The sequence below is a fragment of the Protopterus annectens genome, chromosome 2.part0 (assembly GCF_019279795.1).
Source record: "Protopterus annectens isolate FY-2018-M chromosome 2.part0, PAN1.0, whole genome shotgun sequence".
Lineage (NCBI taxonomy): Eukaryota > Metazoa > Chordata > Ceratodontiformes > Protopteridae > Protopterus > Protopterus annectens.
Window position 1 is genome coordinate 1,941,111,581 of NC_056728.1, and position 20,600 is coordinate 1,941,132,180.

The window sequence follows — 20,600 nt, forward strand, 5'->3', positions numbered from 1 at the left end:
ACTCTTACTCACTGTGTACATCTTCCACAACAGATTAATCTTACTGTGCACATCTTCATCTTCTACAACAGATTACTCTTACTCACTGTGTACATCTTGCACAGCAGATTACTCTTATGCACTGTGCACGTCTTCCAAAAAGAGATTACTCTTACTCACTGTGCACATCTTCCACAGCAGATTAATCTTACTGTGCACATCTTCATCTTCTACAACAGATTACTCTTACTCACTGTGTACATCTTCCACAACAGATTAATCTTACTGTGCACATCTTCATCTTCCACAACTGATTACTCTTACTCACTGTGCACATCTTCCACAACTGATTACTCTTACTCACTGTGCACATCTTCCACAGCAGATTACTCATTCCTAATACAGCAGAGCAAAGACGACTTAGTTTAACACCTGATCCTACTTTATCCTTTGCTTAGTGAGAAAGTGGGAAATCCTGTAACAAAGCTTACGATTTACTGACAGCCCTGTGAGTGTACTAAGCAAAGGATAAAGTAGGATCAGGTGTTAAGCTAAGTCGTCTTTGCTCTGCTGTATTAGGAATGATGTTGCTGTTATTATGTGAGATCATAGAGAGTTGGGAGTCTAAGAAGCCTTTGACTAGAGTCAAAGACCATGATGTTTGATTTGATTGAATTGGCCAGGCTGACCATATGTTTGGTGGTATGGGTCCACCAGCAAAGAGCAGCAAAGCTAATTTGTAGTTTTGGCTGCATATTTTTACTGGATTCATACAAAAGAGGGTTGCCTATGGCCATATTTATGTTGTTGCCGAGGAGATAATTTGTTAAGTCATTTATAAGGACTGAAGATAGTAGTGGACCTAGGATGGTGCCTTGATGTAGTTATGTGTGCCAGTCTCAGATAGTGACTAATTGGAGTAACCCCAGGAAGGGTCTGTTCTAAAGATAGTTTTTGAACTATCACAAAGTATTCTTGCCAAAGTTAACTTTAACCTGTCTAATAACTGGTAGTGAGGGATTAACAGCTGGGTTGATGGTATAAAGGCAATAGATAAATGACATTATAATGGCATTATATGGAGATTGACTAAAAACACAGTATATACATGCATTTTATATATATAATGACATTAGAGTTGGCATGCTGAAACAATCACATTCAAAAATAATCAGAGCAAGGTATGTAAACAGAAGAAGGGAATGAAGAGGTTAAGTTATATGACCAGAGAGACAGCAGTTGCATTTTCCTAGAATCTTGACGTGTTTTATTTGTGAATGGAAAATGGGGTAAGAGGAATGATCTTTAAGAAAAGAAGGGAGCAATTCCCACAGTTTGGGATCAAGGACTGAGAAAGCATGGTCTTTGGAGTGAAGCATAGTTTGAGGGGTTTGTAGGAAAGGACATGGGGACATGACTGTTTTAGTGAAAGTTCTGGAGATAAAGAAACAGGAATACTGCCACTAATTCTATTATTGAATAGTGAGCACAAGCGAGGTAGTATAAGACCTGTTACTAAAACTTACATTAAAAATAAGAGTACGACTACCAGCAAATATTGAACGAGGTTGGTTGGAGTTAAATAATAGCTGAATAGAATAAGTAAAGAAAGGCTAAAGTGAAATTGTTTAGACAGTGGAAGGGAGAGCATTTTTCAGAACAGAAGTGGGAATGGCTATGTTTTATAAATTTAATGAAATGGGAGTGGGTGGCAATGGGGATAGTTTGGAGGAGAAAAGTGAAGCTGTGTATAACATGACTGAATGGAGCAGGGTTGAAACCTCACTGTTTTTAGCAGGTTCAGAAAAATATAAAAACAAAGGAAATAAAGTAGTATATTTTTAGAAATACAGGCAATTCCTTTCATACACATTTGGTTCAAAAATAAAAATACTACATAGGCTTTTGATACAATTCCTATTATAAGAAGGAGAAGTCTCAAATGGATGGATAGGAGGGGGTACAGCAGGACAGCTGACATGTCCAATAGCAACAATGCAGCCATTCCTTGTTGCTGAGCATTCATGACAGCAGAGTTGTGTCACTTACTTCCTTATTTTCTGCAAGGTGAGCAGCTATAGAAATGGGAGCCCATGCACACATACAGTGCTTTGGACTAAAGAAGCAGCCTTTGAGTTTGTCTTTCAGCTGGTGTTACCACACTGCTGTATATCAATCTGTAGGTACACATAACTGTAATAGGCCTACCTAAAAGAGTTTTAAGACGTCTCTTTGCAAATGAAATTCAATTAAAGAGCTTTAAGCCAATCTGTTTTACAGTTTATTTGTTGGTCAGCCAGGAGAACCAAACCTATAAAGCAGATCTCCATGCCATTTCCTATTAAAAGTATAAACACGGTAGCAAAAATAACTTGGATTAGAGTTTTAATTAAAGCTGACTGATATTTAGTTATGCTATAAATACTCTAGGGAAAATAATGGTTCTTAAATTAGAAGGCATAATTTGTCTAGAGGGCAGCAGGCACTGCTTGCATTAGAAACAAAGGTGCATTCAAGGGTTCTGCATGTATTTGCAGGAAATAAATGGAGACTTAACTAGAATAAATGTAATATCCTCTCTCTCAAGGTACATAAACCTTGCTTTTTTTTCATAAAAGTAGTGTGAACAAAAAAACAAATGTTATTTGGATTTAAAATACTACACTGATAAAGAGAGCTAACAAAGCTGCCAACTCCTAAACTTGATATGAAAACTGTCTATGGCACCTTGTAATCTGGCAAGTAAGAATGCACTTGTGGAACATAATACCAGTTCAGGGAGACTCATACATCATTTCACAGAAAGTTAACTGGCTAGTTTAAGCTGCATATGTGAGCCAGAAGTTATGCATTTTAGCTACAAAGCAAAACAAACAAGGAAGTCTACATCACGCTACTATCAAATAAGTTAAAGTGATGGATCTGCTTTTGATAGCTAAAATTACATTCAAATGGCCAACATGCTTACACTTCCACTTGAGTCAGCTGAGGTAACTACAGCTGCCATAAAAAGATTCTCTTGTAGAGTATTGTTGCAGCAAAATACTATAAAGCTATCATGAATATGTTATAGCTAGTACACTGCCTAACATCTACTGCCATTTTTGAGGTTGATCTTTTCTCCTCAGATCTTCTGCTCAGGTCTCCTCTCTAGTGCTGCAAGCTCCTAGCTTTTCCAAAAAAAGAATGTTCAGCTGACACTGGTGCCAGCCTTCCCTACTACTTACACATCCACCTCCGATGTGATCTGAATCAATTCTTTACTTTTGTTTGCCATTGTCAACTCAGTTTCCTGGCAACAGATTTTATTGAATGCCCTGTTTCCACTGATTTCTTGAATGCATCAGTCAAGGTCTGAAATTTCACACAGCTTTACAGGACAAACAGAGATAATGTTTTTGTGCATTGGAGGTGTTTACCTCTTGTGACCATAAGCTGTAATATCTGATGCTGATCAGGAAAAAAGAAAAAAAATAACTTACAGCTTAGAAGTTTGCTGCCTTGTAGCTTTTACCAAACTATGAACCTTTCCCAGTGTAGCCGCTGTCACTGACCTTAGGCACACATTTCCCTCACCCCTATGCCCTATCTAAAAACACCCATATTAAGTGCTGTTCCAGATTAATGCGCCCTTCCTTTGCATGGGAGAAATACCAAAGTTGCAGTGTTTATCCCTTTGCTCACACAGTTACAGATTCCAAACCATAATAATTACTGCCCTTATAACCATATGAATTGTCCAGAAGGGCAAACTCTGTGTTCACTTCACAAATATATAAATTAATCCCCAACCACAGCTTTTCACCCTTTAATAATCTACTGCATTGTAGAAGCTCCCACTTTTACTTAAGGGGTACAGATGATACTCTTCTAGTCCCGCTACACTGTAGCAGTTAGCAGAGAATGTATTTGCCATATTTGTTCCTGCTATTTGGAGTATAAATACGCAGTGATCATATCTACTGAAAAGAACATGCCTTCTGCAAATCTATCAAAAACGCATACTATCGCAACAATGTCATTACTTTGAAAACCATGGCTAGAATATACTAATCCCTTTAAACCTGACTGACTTGACATATACAACAAAAATTTGTTTTTCCTTAACTGGTGTTAATTTCAGAGGACACCTAGCCTTTATCTTATCCCCGGATCTTCAATATGAAGTACCTGGGCTCTAACGGGACAGGACTAATTTGTTAGCCTTATTGCATACTCCTTATTCCTATTTTATTTACCTGATATATTCCTAAGTGGAATATCTTACAGACTCTTACTGTTTTCTTCAATTTCTTTCCAAGGCATTACTCTGTTATACTCTGTTAGTAACTATTGAAGTACCATGCACTTTTCCATCATCTGTATATCTTTTTCTGTCTCCTAAAATCTTTTGAGGTCTCTCATTTTAACAAAATTAATTCTTTCCTAATATGAATTTTGGTAATCAGTCCTACCAAGTATGTATTTTAATAGTCTGTCCTAGGTTTCTAAGTTTTGAGTCCATTAGTTTAATGTTCTATGTTTACTGTCATGTGTAATGTAATTTATGTAATCACCTAGTCTGAGCCTGTTAGTTCAATATATAGTGTCCATCATGTTTTTTTTTTTATTCCATGTATGTATTGTAGCAACCTGCTGTTAATATCTCTTTTGACTAATTATAGGTTCATAGGTTCATAGGTTGGTACTAGGCTATCAGCCCTAGGGCCTATACAAGCCTAACCATTACAATTCCCTGGCTATTTCTTCCCACACTATTTACTTCCTTGGACCCCTGTCTAGCAGGGCAACTGACGTGATCCCCGGGGTGAATTTCCTTTTTCCCATCCAATCGTCAAGGGTCCTTTTGAAGAGGGCCAAAGAGGCACTCTGCTTGACATATATGGGCAATCTATTCCAGAGTCTGTGGAGTCTCTGGGTCAGGAACCTATCCCTCCAGCATGTTTTGTTTATTGTGATGACAAGGTTTAGATCCCTGGAGCGTGTGGCTCTGAGGGATTGGGATTTCTTTAAGTGTAGCATGTTCAACAGCTCTGGGTTTGACATGGCCTTGTATGTTAAGCAGAGATCGCCTCTGAGTAGATGATATGTGACAGAGTATAGATTGAGTTTTTTTAAGGCAGTCAGCATAGGGCATCTGCTTTAGGCCTGTGATTTTTTTAGTGAGGTATTTCTGCGGCCTTTCCAGTTATTGCAGATGTCTTGAGAGGTACATACCAAACGGGTCGTTGTATTCTATAATGGGTCTAATGAGGGATGAGTACAGTGGGACAATGACCTCCTTTTTTCTGGATACAAAGCCCTTAGTGGTGAGGTGTGCCACATAGAAGGATTTCCTGACTGTTGTGGCAATGTGGTTATCGAAGGTGAGACCACTGTCCGCCTGTATCCCTAAGTCTTTTATCACACTTTCGGTATTTAGTGTACTGCCACCTATATGGTAATTCATGGATACATGTTTTTTCCCAAAGGGGATAACTATACATTTCTTGGCATTGAGCTTGAGCCCATGGCTCTGGCACCAAACATCTGTTTCTGTAAGGCCCTTTTATCCCAAATCATTCCTGAAAACGGTCTTTAGACCAATGTATCCAGCTGTTTAACAAATATAAAAAGTATATAAATACATCTTTTTCAATGCTCCATACCCTTCTACCATCCTATCACAGCCAATAATCATTTTGTATTTGTAGGTGCAATGGGACAGGAGACAGGGCATCTAACATTCATTGCACATCTCACAAAAGAGCTGATACATCAAAGAAGCTTAGAGTTCTGTCATCAGTGCAGCAATATGGCTCAGAGTAGTCCCTTTCTCCCCTTCCCACACTTCTGTCATACAGCCATCAGTACTTTTACAGGCTATTCCAACTGCATGCACCTTCCATAGGCAGGATGTTGCAGGGTCATGTAAGTCAGTTTGATAACTTCAGGGGAACAATAATATATCTTGGAGGAAAGAATATGTACGAAACAGGAACGTATCTCAGCCACAGTACCTTTCCCGTTTCCTACAAAAGAGCTAGGCCTGTTCCCACATACGATCATAGACTTGTTGCACTGCATCAAAATGCATATACATCAGCAGAACTAGTCCAGGAATATGCCAATCAACCATTTTTAGAAAGGTATATGGTGATCCATTGTCATTCTCCCACTGTCTGCTTTATCAGAATATATCCTGGTAATCACTGGGTACAGAAACTGTTCTGGATAGAATACCAGTTCATCACAGAATTGCTGTTAATTGTGCTTTCATTATGAAATATAATCATTGCTGTTAGGTTCTCCTCACCAATTTGAGAACAGTTTTTGCAGGGAAGACCTTATCCTTATAAGAAAAGACAGCACCTGAATTATGAAACACAAATGTTCGCTTGAATTCTGGGATTCTACCCCGTACATAACAAGAATCTCTATCTAAAATATAATGAAGTCCTTGCACTTCTGAAGAAGATAAAACAGTGGCATATTGTGCCTCCTTCATCTTTTAAAGATGAATCTGAAACAGTGTACAGTCCACATAATCTATGAGTTTGAGTACAAAATGAATTCTTGTTTAAATTACTCTGTTGCCTAGGATAACAACTATGGGATTTTGTTAGCCTGTATTTATAGCCAAAATACTACAGCACATATTGCCCTGCACTGACGAGTTGATTTTTGGTGCATTTCTATGTATTGATTCATAGTTATCCAAATTTCCTAAAATGCAACATCTCATTTCTTATGAATTTTTGACTATGAATTGCTGTGCTGTACAGCTGGAACATCTAATCAGCAGAGCACCTACTCTCTGTGCACTGTGTCAGGTACTAAGAGATAGACTTACAGGCACTGATCCCCTTCCTATGACAGACAGAAACACAGATACACAAATAACCATTCACATGCAAACATTGATGGACCCATTCATTCATTGACCCAGTGTCAAACACTGAGTGACACACCAGCATACACACACACACGCACACACACACACACACACACACACACACACACACACACACACACACACACACACACACACACACACACACACACACCTTCTTGTTGACACACAGGGTGACATACTTCCATCAGTTATATCTGCAGGTTGATTTAGCTGCAATTCACTGTGGAGAAATTCTCACTATGTATGCCACAAGAATGCGGCATACACTTAACACCTCTGCAGTCCCGCTCTCCCCCATGGTTGCCTAATGTAGGTAACTATAAATCCCAAACTATGCAAGTGGTGTAACTGGACAGCATGTCAGGAAGGTGACTTATATAGAGCTTTCCTATGGAATACTTAATTTGCATGTGACCTAAACCTTGTTGATCAGAGTGTGCAGTAGAGATGCCGGGCAGTGGGGGGAGGTTTGTAAATCGGAAAGGTCTTTCAGATTATGCAAGATAGCCATTGCTTGTCTTTTATACTTAACAAACAACTGTAAACACTGGCAACTGTGCTGGATTTCATTTTAAATTTTTATGTTTTGTGATATCCTGTTTCAAATGTATTTACTTTGTAAGTTCATGTAATATTATGCAATTTGAATAATGTAACCAGAGGGTGCCCTGTAAATAAGTCACTGTTTTGTTTACCTCAAGAAATTTAAATAATTTTCAAGCTTTTTCATCTAATTCGTTTTAAGACACTTATGTACTTACCAAAATAAATATATTATTTGTTTTTTTTTTCCAGGTGGGGAATGCTGTTTCTTTTAAATGCAGAAAAGGTTATCACATTCAAGGGTCAACATCTCGAGTCTGCCTTCCTAATTTGTCTTGGAGTGGTATACAACCAGAATGTCTTCGTAAGTTTTTTAACAATGTACATTGGTGCAAATCACAGTTATATACTTCAGAGTTAGTCATACTGCATATTTCTTATTAGTGACAATATTTTTGAATTGGAGTCTGATGTGTCTATTGGCCTATGGGGATTTGCAAGGCAGGAAAAGAGAAGGAGTGTAAAACAAGATAACTTCAAGAAGATTGTAAACTAATAGTCAGGACAATGTCTGCATATATACATTTATGTATATAAATATGTAGGTGTGTGTGTGTGTGTGTGTGTGTGTGTGTGTGTGTGTGTGTGTGTGTGTGTGTGTGTATATACATACATATATACACGTGACACATGTATGTACATATATATGTAATAGAGAGATATATATAAATGTATAGATGCAGTTGTGTTAATCTTTTGATTAACATGGCAAAGAAGATGTATTATAAGAACATGCTGGACTGCTCAGATACCTTATCAGAATTTTGGGACTGTTCAAAGCAAGTCTCAAAAAGTAAGTGTAATTCTTGGAACAGAAGACTGAAGTACAAAACTTGCTATTATACCTAAAAAGCATTTTTTGCAGGGAGGAAGTATACTCTGCACCTACCCAGTGTGGGAGGCTGCATCCCGGGCACTTCTAGAAGTTAGAAATGCTAACTTTAAGACTGTTATACTTCAAAAAAGGAGTATTCCAATATATAACAAGTTCAGAAATAGTTCTTATACTATAGCAATAACTCATTGCTGGGTGTGGGTAATGTTGGATTTACCATGGTTGGCATGCTTTGATCGTGAGGATGAAGCTCGAGTGACCAAACACACCCAGCCATGGGTTATTGCTATTATACAATGACATTGTTTAGGAAAAAAATGACTTCCTTTTCTTAAATAATTTCTTTGTATAATGGTCCCATGGTGTTCTTCCACTTGTTTTCAGTATCCTTTGGCTTTCTTGAGTACTGGACGTGGGTATGGGACTTATGTTCCCAAGCTTATGCAGTACATCAGTGCTTTGGAAAAGGAAGCAACAAAGGAAGGAAGATCTATGTTGCTTTGTTTTTTTTTTTTTTTTTTTTAATAAAAAAAAAATAAAGTCTGAAATCTGGACAGGTCAGAGGTACGAGAGAGACAGGGCAGAAATACAAGGCTGATCAGGTACGTTTCTTTAGTTTGGCATAATGTACCTGATTTTCCTTGTATTTTGTCTGTCCCATCTCTTTCGTACCTCTGAACTATCGGAATTGCAAAGTTTTGTTTTTTTTTTTTAAATGCAAGAAAATTGGAAAGCTCCTTGGCATATATTAATAGAATAAAGTATGGGTGACCGGACTTTTTTCTATTGGTATATGCTTGATTTACAACAGGCATACTGGTTGGGCTCGCCAATCAGTGTGCAGATTTTTGAATGTACATGACCTGTCATTGTATAATTCCCAATAATTGTATTTAAATTTTCAGTGTTTTGAGGACTGTGCTTACAGTCCTAGAATGTCCAATAGGAACCCAGTGTGCTCAGCTCAGACTGAGAAAGAAATAAAAATGTAGGGAAATTATGGAGCACCACCAGTTTTTGTTAAATTCTAACCTGTCTATAACATTATGGCATCACATTTGTCATTATTAATTTAGCAGATAGAAAAAGTAAGAAGCCTAACCAGATTATACATTATATCTAACTGATAAGATATCTGTGTATCCTGATATGATCTGCACAAACAGTTTGCAGAAGCAAACACATTTTATTTATTTATTTAATTTGATAACTGGGTAAGCTTACTAGACATAAGCTTCCCTTCTCAGGGGTGATCCAGGAGCACTGCCTGGTCAACTAATTTGCTCATAGTTAACCTATTTACAAGTGGATATTAACAGAGTCAAACCTAGTACTTCAAGATGAAGCTCATTGATAGCTCATAGCCTTAGACTCACTGGCTGTCTTTTATTATTTCAAAGTCAATAATTTAAATTCTCTAAGCGACTACACAGACTAAATGCAAGATTTTGTCACAACAGAACATCTTCAGTGATCAACAAACAGACTCTTACAAATGAGTGACAAACCTTATATATTATTCAATAAAAATAACCATTCTTACAGATCAGAATCAAAAGAAGTAATAGTTTTAAAAGATCACTATTTCCAGGTCTTCATACTATTCCTGACCCCATAGATTCAAAAGCAGCAAAGTGTACTGATTATATGGTAACTGTCTGTGTTCATGGTGGACTGTATCTAGTCACTTAATTTCAGATACTATACCCCAACACTTAAAAATTATTGGAATAAATAAATAAATTGAAAGATTTTATTTATTCTGTATGACTACTATCAACTTTATGATAGGTATATAAGACTATCTGAAACTCAGAATACATAGTCTGTCGTATTAGTGGAGGTTACATGGTACTTCCATTCATAAATATGAGTCATGTTGTGTTTAAGCCTACATAGGCTTCATAACAACACAATGAAACATTAGACAGTTAGTACACAATGCTCAATCTTTTGGTGAAGAACTATGATTTTATATTGATTTGCAGGTCAGATTGACCATCAAGATGAAGGTGTACCAAGCATGTGTGCTTAGCACACTACTCTATGGTAATGAAACATGGACCATGTACTCCTGCCAAGAACACAGGCTCAATGTGTTTCATCTATGATGCCTCAGAAGGATCCTGGACAGCACTTGGGATATCTAGTATGTTTGCCCTGCTCTCCCAAAGTAACTTATCTCGGCCACAATACCTTTCCAGTTTCCTACAAAAGAGCTAGGCCTGTGCTGGTTTGATCATGTCATCTGCATGCAAGTTGGTTGGATTCCTGAAGACCTTCTGTATGGCGAGCTTATTATCAGCTCTATATCCATAGGAAGGCCTGTCCTGTGCTTAAAAAATGTCTTCAAGCTTGACATGAAGACAGGAGACATCAGTCCAACAGACTGGGAAGCCATAGCCGCAGACTGTACTACTTGGAAGCTGTCAAGATAGGTAGCTAGACAAGTGAGAAGAAGAGAGAAGAGTTGTGGGAGGAAAAGCAAGAGCGCAGATGGGAGAGGACAGCTAAAGTATCTACACAGCCAGGTGTTGATTACATCTGCACAAACTGTAACAGAGTCTGCCAGTCAAAAATTGAACTTTACAGTCACAGCAGGCACTGCATTTCAACCATCGACTGATTTTCTGATGCAACTTTATTGTCAAGACAAGGAAAGGCCAACCAACAACCAAAAGATCAAACGACTGATTATCAATAACTGTTACTCACAAAATATAAGTGAATGAGACTGTTTAACAAAAATTCCAGATAGATAGATAGATTAAATTAATTGAGTATTGTGGGGTCATCAGAAATATAAGCAGACATACTTGAGAATGATGTTAAAGCTGTCTGCGATTTACAAGACAAGCGTTACTTCTTGACTTCTCTCCCAAATCCTTTTTCCTTTATTTCTTCCTTTCTTTTCCATTTTTATTACTCCTTTTCATATTACAGTAACACAATTTTCTTAGACAATGGAATTTTATAAGTTTATACTGATCTTACTTCTTTATTTGTTATATTATGATGTACTATTACTATAAAGTGCATCATATTTATTATTTTCATTCTGCCGTTCATTATTCTATTTCTATTGTTTGTAATTTATACCAAATGTATTATTTTGTTAAATTGTCACTGTTCTTTGGAGCTTTTTCCTCAGGCCTCAACTGAAAAGGGGTTATTTCATGCTAGGTTAGCACTTCCTAGTAAACAACAATAAATAAACAATAAATCAGCACAGAAATGTAATGTGTTGAAGCTGTTGTATTAAATACACTTGTAAAACTACTTGTTGTATGAAGGTAAAATAACATTTGGTGAATGAAGCTGTACAATTATATCAAAACATTTTCTAGGCTAAAAACGTTTACACTAGCTTAGATATGACATATGTATAATGTGGTATAATAAAATTAGAGATATAATTTCAGGATTTGTTTTGTACAAAAGTTAAAGTAGAAGTAATTAGGTACCATATGACTTGTTAGTTGCTCTGCGTTTAGAGATGGACAAGGAGATAAAGGACCGTATGATATACATTGGATAGATTTGTACTAATACACATGTGATACTGTATTTAAGGGTGACAATGATGGCAGACTAAAAGACGGGATGGCATGGAGAATTAGGTTGTAAAAAAGGTTAGATTTTAGAGAGAAAGGCTATGGAGAAGTAAAGTGCAAAGATTTCATTGAAAATTATCAACAATTACAGCACGTTTGTTTCTGAGATTTGTTTTAGTGCAACTATCTTTCATTTTGAACCGGTGTGTTCCTCACTTATGACAATGACCAGCAAACTGGGGCCATATATTTTAACAGAATGGCAAAGACATCAGCATAACATAAGGACGTGTGCTATGCAATTACACACTTTATTTTCTTTTTCACTTAGGTTTCTCACAGACAGATCAGTGACTCTGTTATATTTGTATATAGTCAGTCTGACATTTTATTGTTTAATTATTGCATTCCTTTCTCTAACATCAGCATTGTTCAACTTTCAAAATTGTTTAATGTTAGTTTCCAGAAAATACTCAAATGTCTCACACTTTTACTCCAAAGCTCATACATGTAGCTGTCTAATCTGTTTTGCTCAATCAGTAAAATATTACTTTTGCTAACGTAAGCAACATGGGCTTAGGTTATACCAAGATATTTGGTCATCTGCAGGCAGCATCAGCTTTGTACCATATTGTTTCTTTTCATGTAAGTTATATGTATAATCTCATCCGCCTTGACAAAAACTATATTATAGGTTCATATGTAAGTACCAGGTTAGTTGCCCTTGTGGGTCATTTTAAGCCTTGCAAATTTCCCTTCTAAAGGTAAGAATCAAACCCTGTACCTTGTGTCTGTAGATAAACACCTTAACCGTTATTTCAGCCCCCATCAATTTAAAAGGAGTAAAGTGTGCAAAGACTGAACCAAATATAATAAATATGCAATGAACCAATAATAGTGTGTGTGTGTGTGTGTGTGTGTGTGTGTGTGTGTGTGTGTGTGTGTGTGTGTGTGTGTGTGTGTGTGTGTGTATATATATATATATATATATATATATATATATATTTATTTATATACAGACACACGCACACACACACACACACATATATATATATATAAAACTATATAGATATATAGATATATAGATATCAAGAGAGAATGTGTGTGTGTGTGTGTGTGTGTGTGTGTGTGTGTGTATATATATATATATATATGTATTTATTTATATACAGACACACATACACACACACACATATATATATATATAACTATATAGATATATAGATATCGAGAGAGAATGTGTGTGTGTGTGTGTGTGTGTGTTTGTGTGTGTGTGCATGTGTATGTGTACATATATATAGAAATACTCACATGCACACACACACACACACACACACACACACACACACACACACATGTGTATATATGTATGTGTATGTCTATATGTACACACACACAAATACATGCACACACACACACACACACACACACACACACACATATACACATATATATATATATATATATATATATATATATATATATATATATATATATATATATGTGTGTGTGTGTGTGTGTGTGTTTGTGTGTGTGTACAGATATATGGAGGAAACAGACAGATATCCAACATTTTGTAATAAGTCAAAAGGGTTTAAGGAGTTAGATAATATCATCAGAATACTTCATCTGCTGTGTGTGTTATGAACCAATGGCATAGACATTAGGTAAATAAATAGCCCTCCATTGAAAAATGATACAGTTCTTCAGGCAAAGCTTGATAACCAAATGACACCATCATCCTTCTAACCAAGGAACTTAGTTTCAGACAATGCATCAAGCACAGAAATTCTCAGAGCAGAACGGTCCATTCACATATTTTGATCAGCATACTATATCATCTTGCAGATGCAGTTCATTTGTTAAGACAGTAGACAGCTAAATAACCTTAATCTGGCAGGCAATGAAATATGGGGCCATTTGGGCCATCAGAGGAGAGCCCTTGAGCTGCTGTGTTAGACTTATGTGTAGAAAGTTCATTCTTTTACATGGCACATAAAAGGAACTGTGCAAGCAGCATAGTACAGCAGATTTCATAAAGGGGAAAATCTTAAGGTAAGTGGCAGAAAGTAATATATGGCATGGAAGTTTTTATTCCATCAGACCAACATGCTCTCTGGATACTAGTATTTCCTCAATAAGCTTAAGCTGTGTAACATGTGGCGTGCATGGTGTAGATACAGGTACAAAACCATATCATCTTCCCTGATACCATATCATATTAAATTGACTGCCATCTTAGAAAAGAAAATTTATAGTATCTATAAGGGTATTTTGGGGAAAAAATGTATAGATTCATCAGTGGCAGAAGGCACTCTCCTGCATTTTCTTATAGGGATCTACATTGTGCTATACAGTGTAGTTTTCCAATCAGTGTAGCTCCTGACTAAACAAAGATCATTCTCAGAATCCTGATCTCCAACAGTGAGTTGTTATGTTTCTGAGATTGTATTTCCTTAACATACTGTCATTTTCTAGACCACATAATACTTTAATTATCAATCCTCTAATGTAGATTTTTAAAACCATCTCTTTTGAGGATGGCACACACCACTATGAGACACCATTTTGTACTTTCATCTACCCATTTTCTTTTATTGATTTGTCAGCCCACTGCCCTGTATGTTTTGTTTTTAACTGCAATCTGAAACATCGCAGTTCTGTGCAGGCTTGCTTTGGAATAGTACTAGGCTGTTTTGCCCTCACTTTGGTAACTGAATTGAGGTAATGTAAATCAATTCATACATATAACAGAAAATATGGAAGTAGCCATTTAAAAAGCAGATCATTCCCCCAACCATTCGTGATAGCACTCTGTGATAGTGCCCTCACTCTCCAGCTGTAAAATTATACAGCATTATTTGCTCCAGGAAAAATATACACACACACACACACACACACACACACACACACACACACACACACACACACACACACACACACACACACATACACACACACACACACACACACACACACACACACACACACACACACACACACACACACACACACACACACACACGCTTCACTCCGCATCTTTCCCTAGGATGCGCACACCCATAATTCTCTGGCAGAAAGTTTCATATGCCACTAATTAAACCCAAGTTGCCTGTGCCATTGTCAGGGCTTCATTTCTGTATGCCATAGCCCTGGTTGAGCTCAGTAAATGAAATTATGTGCTAATAAATATGAAGCCAGTTTCAACAGTAAGCACATCCTGGGGAGGGGGGGGGGGTGAGGCACAAGGAACACAGCAATACAGCAGTTGTGAAAGCAGCTTAAGTTTGTTTTCTGAGCATTTTATACTTTAAGAACTTGACCAAAACCTAAAAAAATTTAACTGCCTATATATGACCAAAAAACAGAGATCAATTTTACATTAACTGAAAATAAATTAAGATGGGATAAACATTAATACTTTAATCTTTCTAAAAATTAAAGTACATTGCTAACTGAATGGATACACACTTTAGGTATTAGACTGATGAAACCTGACAAGGGACGGTAGATTAGTAATCATGGATGCCATTGACTATTCTGGTAAAATTTTGAATTCTCTGCACCAAGGGGATAAATATTAACTAGTGTCCAGGAATGAAGTTAATATTTCTGTTGGATGTTGAATTATTTGTTAATGCAGGAGGTCACTGATTTTAACACATTTGATTTAAAAAAAGTATTTGATTTTTTGACCAATAAAAATCCACATATTCCCTCTATTTTTGGCATACCTAAAGTGCATAAAAATGTAAACAATCCACCCCTTTGTCTAATAGTTTCAGCTAGTAGGTCAAAGACATATCGTCTAGCAGTATATATAGATGGAAAATTAAAATGGTTCTTTAAGGATCATTCTCACATTATTTGTGATTCTTGGTATTTCCTTAACAGGCTTAATAAAATTTCCATTCAGGAAGATATTTTGTTTTTACCATAGATGTGTCGGACTATCCCAGTAAACAAATGTAAAATAAATTAAAATAAAATAAATATGGTAGATTTATTTACACGTATACCACATAAACTAGGTCTTATATGGTTTGAGTGCAGTACAAAATTTTGTGATTTTTCTAATCCAAAAGGATTGTTGGATATTATGTGAACTTATGCTAGTGGTGTTAAAGCACAATTTTGTGTGTTTTTTGAAGGTAATGTCTTTAAGCAGAGCAGTGGTTGGGCAATGGGGACAGCATGTGCCCCCATATTTGCCAATTTATTTCTATATGAGAAGGAAAAACAGTTTCTAGTGAATTCAGTTTATTTCAAAAACTGTTATTTATGCACAAGGTTCCTGGATGTTATGTTTGTTTTGTGGACCGGGACCCGGGTTGAACTGATTGAATTCTTGGAATACCTTCAAACCACCACTTCCTTTCTTAAGTTTATTCATAGCATTTCTCTGGGAGAGCATCACTATCTTGACCCAGCTGTATACAAAAACAGTGGTTTACAACAATATACATGAAAGATATATTGTAAATCCATGTACAGTAACACATTTTTACATTTTAGTAGTGAACACTCCATTTCCCAGAAACGGAGAAGTCATAAAAGGTCAATTGGTTAGGGCTGTGCGAATGACCTCTTTATATACTGATTTTATCACAGAGTGTTGTGAATTAAAAAACAGATTTCTTCAAAGGGTCTATCCTGAATAGCTACTGGATTCCATTACTGTAGAAGTTCAAACAGGTGTGGGGGGGGGTTAAATACTTCCCTATTTTAGGTAATAAATTTGATCATGTATCAGGTGGAACACGTGGTTTAAATTCTGAGAACAAAAACATGGATATGTTCCTTAAGCTCTATGCCTAGAGTACAATCAGGATTGGAAGAACATTAAAAGTATTGTGAACAAATATTGGGAAATGTTTAAGCAACTTCCAGGTGCCCCAAAGGTGTTCAATAAGCCATTGAATTATGTATATAAAAAAGGAAGATGCCTGAAAAACTTGTGTAAGATAGGTTATTATGGGACCGGAATTAAAATAATAGGAAACATGGGCACATATAAATGTGTCATGTGTAAGCAGTGCCCTTATACAGCAAACCTAGAATATGTTTATATTTCTTCTAGAAGCAGATAAATTAGAACCCCCTAGTATTTTATAGTGATAGTGCTGGAGTGGTATACATTGCTATATGTGATATTTGTGCTTCATTCTATGTGGAAAAACAGAGAGACCTTTAAAGAAATGGATATATGAACATATGTATGAAATTAATAAAAACAGAGATAATGCACTAGAAAAACATATTATTGAATGTAGTAAAGCTCAGTTTAAATTTTATGTGTTGGAATAAGTTCAAAAGGATCCTAGTGGAGGTTATTAAGAAGTTACCCTGGAGTACAGAGAATTATTTTACAATTGTGTCTTAAAGCCAACCACACTGCAGGTTTAAATGAAACAATTTTTTTATTACTTGTTCTTAAAATGAGATCAGCTAAACTTTAACATTTTTATTACAAGGTTTATATGTATATTTTATTTGTTTGTAGTATACTACTTTAACTGTACTGTAGTTTGATTGAAAAATCTTGGGTAATTAACTAATTTAGTGATATCACCCATTAATTAAGTTGTTCCGGAAGATATATAAGCATTGGTATGTGTTTGTAACTTAGTGCTGATGAAGTTTTTTGTGTGTAAGATGACAGCGCTAAACTGTATTATTTATTTTGTTACTGGAATGAATGACAAGAAGCCCTTCTACATCATGTTTTATGTGGTCGAGTGAGGTCTGACATGCCAGTGGATGTACCTTCATTATATAATTATTGGCTCATTTTTTGGCTGTGACTGTTTACTTTGTACTCTGTGGCAACTCCCGGCATACCATTTTTTCTGGTTCATTATATATGTATTGCTTTGACTAGAGGATGAACATTGTCTAGTTGAGATTTTGCAAGAACAGTAGTAGGAGACACCAACACGATTCAAGATCTTCACTGTTGACAAGGTCCAAGCATAAGACACCATGTAAGTCCATAAAAACCTTTAATAAAACATGAATGAGCGCTTTCGCGTAGTGCAAAGCTACGCTTCATCAGATAAATTCACAAAAATACTGCAGACTTAAATACAAAACATTTTGGCGGGATCGTTAGCCAATAAATTCATAATTGGATTAATAAAATGTATGGTAATCATTCTATCTATCAATTAATGATTATTACTGAAATAAGCAGTCTTTCGGCTTAAAGAAAACAAAATAAAAAATATATGTAAAAACAACAGTACGAATCTTCTGCATATACAGCAAAAGTCACATGTCTCATTCTTTAGAAACTAAATGCACCATTCCTGCAGCAATAATAGTAATGCAATCCATGCTACAAGCTTCAACAGCAAAAGCTGGTACGTCAACAGGTGTATGTTAAATAAATGAATCTCACAGATATCAGAGAAACACATCCGAGAATATATCTGGTGGGCACACACATAAGTCGCATCTCATATAGTCCCTTACTGAGTCAATTCAGATATATGTTTAAAACACAAACCTAAAATAGGAAGAGCCAAACCGTCATTACCCAAATGCACGGCTCAGTATGAGTATACTGAGATTACGTCAACTCTTACTCAATAGTATTAATAAAAACATTTAAATTATATAGCCATGGTGCGATAAACAGACTATAATATGAACATACCAAACTCCACACGAAGCAATGCAAAAACCCTTCAGTAGTCAAAAATACAGGAGGGCAGAAGCAAATATGTCCATTGCAAAAATATACGTAAAACTCCACAAGCACGGAGTAGTAAAAAACCAAACAGTAGTCAGATACGTACAGGAACAGCAGAGATATTTGCTGCAAAAATACTTATTAATGAAAAAACGAACCTGGTAACAGATCTTGAGAGCCCCATCATAATCCACTTTAGCCAACGACTTATTACTGCATGAACACAACAAAGTGACCAAGCAAAATAGGCGATCTTATAAAAGATTAATCCCAACCAGCATCAAAATATGATGCTAACCAAAAGCAATGTCGCAAGTAAACTCATAGGATGGCAGACATGTTGTTGCCTATAGGTCACATGATAACTGTAAAGAAACAAAAAAATGAAGAACTGAGTATCAAAAGACAAAAAACTCTACTTTGTAACCAAAAGGTGCAACTATACTTCACATCAAACATCTTATTACACAGTTCAAATTAAAATGAACTGGAACTATAAAGTGCACCCACGGAAAAACTCCTATATAGAAATGTACTGAATATATATTAAAATGTTCTACTGACACTAAATATAGGAAAAAGTAAGCATGAAAAGTAAATGCATCTAAACAACATGAATCTTTACAAATATATATAAATAAAAAGTACAACAATATAAAAAACAACAAACATTATACATTAATGTGACATAGACTTATGATAAATGTTGTCATGGAATGCTGTGCTTCATTTACAGAACTTCAAAACAGGACTGTAGACACGAATAGTAACTAAATTTATGTTGGAGCCATACAATTAGATAGGGCAGAGGTCTCAAAAACTAAAATGAGAGTAAGTAGTGCCTATATCATCATATATTTTATATTACTTTCTGTCTAACAGCACTGGCTTAATAGAGATAAAATTATTCAATCCAGGGGGTAGATGAGCTGCCAACCTTAAAATCCAATGAAGCTCAGCTCTAGCTAAAGCATTATCATTATCTCCCCCTCTCTTGCTCATTGGCAACACTTACAACACCCTGAAAGCAAAGGAATGTGTGTCAAATTCTTTAACGTGCCTGGCCAAGGCATTGGTATCATCTTGCCTGCGGATACTGTATAGATGGTCATAGATACGGTCTCTCAGCCTCCTCTTTGTCAGCCCTACATAAAAAGCTGTACATATAGAACATGTGGCCAAATACACCACATTTCTAGTGTTGCAACTAGCATATAGATTGGGTTGGAAGGTGATGTCCATAGTAGGATGTTGGTATGTTTGTGTCCTGGTGATACTGTTACACCTATTGCATTGATAGCACGGGTATGTGCCTTTAGTCATAACTTCCCCGAGAACCAATTTATCGGTGCCTCTAACATTGGTCACATGTTGATCATTGCACAGCAGAAATTTAAGGTTGTCACTGTTCTTATAACAAAACCTGGGCCTGACACCTACAATATCCCTGACCTGTTTATGTATGACAAGAACATTCCAATTTTTCCTTATTATTTGTCTTATTCTTTCAATGTCACTAGTGTATTTGACAGTGTAGTTCACCATAGACCCATAGTTCCTGGGTTCACAAAATTTCTTATATTTATACCCATCAGAGACCACAGGGCCATATAAATCTATAGGTTCTATATCTCCTAAAACCTCATATCTTATCTTCCTGACCATAGCTGAGTCATAACCTCTGTCCCTAAACAAGAGCTCCATCATATCAGCCTCTCTCAGCAAGTCTTGTTCATCGTGACAAAGTCTGGATATTCTAGTGGACTGACTTCTAACGATGCCCTTGAAAGTGTGCCTGGGGTGCATACTATCATATGCTAGAATTGCATTCTTCCATACCGATTTCCTGTACAGGGTTGATAAGATGTTCCCTTTATTGGTCAACCTAAGTGTAACATCTAAAAAATGAATCTGTTCAGAGGAATATTCTTTAGTAAACCTAAGGAAATCTGTTGTTGATTCCAAATATCCCAAAAACCTGTCATAATCTTCAATGGTGCCTTCCCATACAATAAGTATGTCATCCACAAATCGTTTATA

General features: G+C 36.3%; 1 protein-coding gene across 1 annotated transcript in view; it reads left to right on the plus strand.

Annotated features, from left to right (window-relative positions):
• Window positions 1-20,600, plus strand: part of LOC122792903 (CUB and sushi domain-containing protein 1-like) — a 4,548,980-nt gene that overhangs the window by 4,042,015 nt on the left and 486,365 nt on the right. The window contains exon 52 of the mRNA XM_044060461.1: window positions 7,670-7,781. Within this exon, the coding sequence (XP_043916396.1) occupies window positions 7,670-7,781 (112 nt within the window). The remainder of the gene's footprint in view (window positions 1-7,669; window positions 7,782-20,600) is intronic.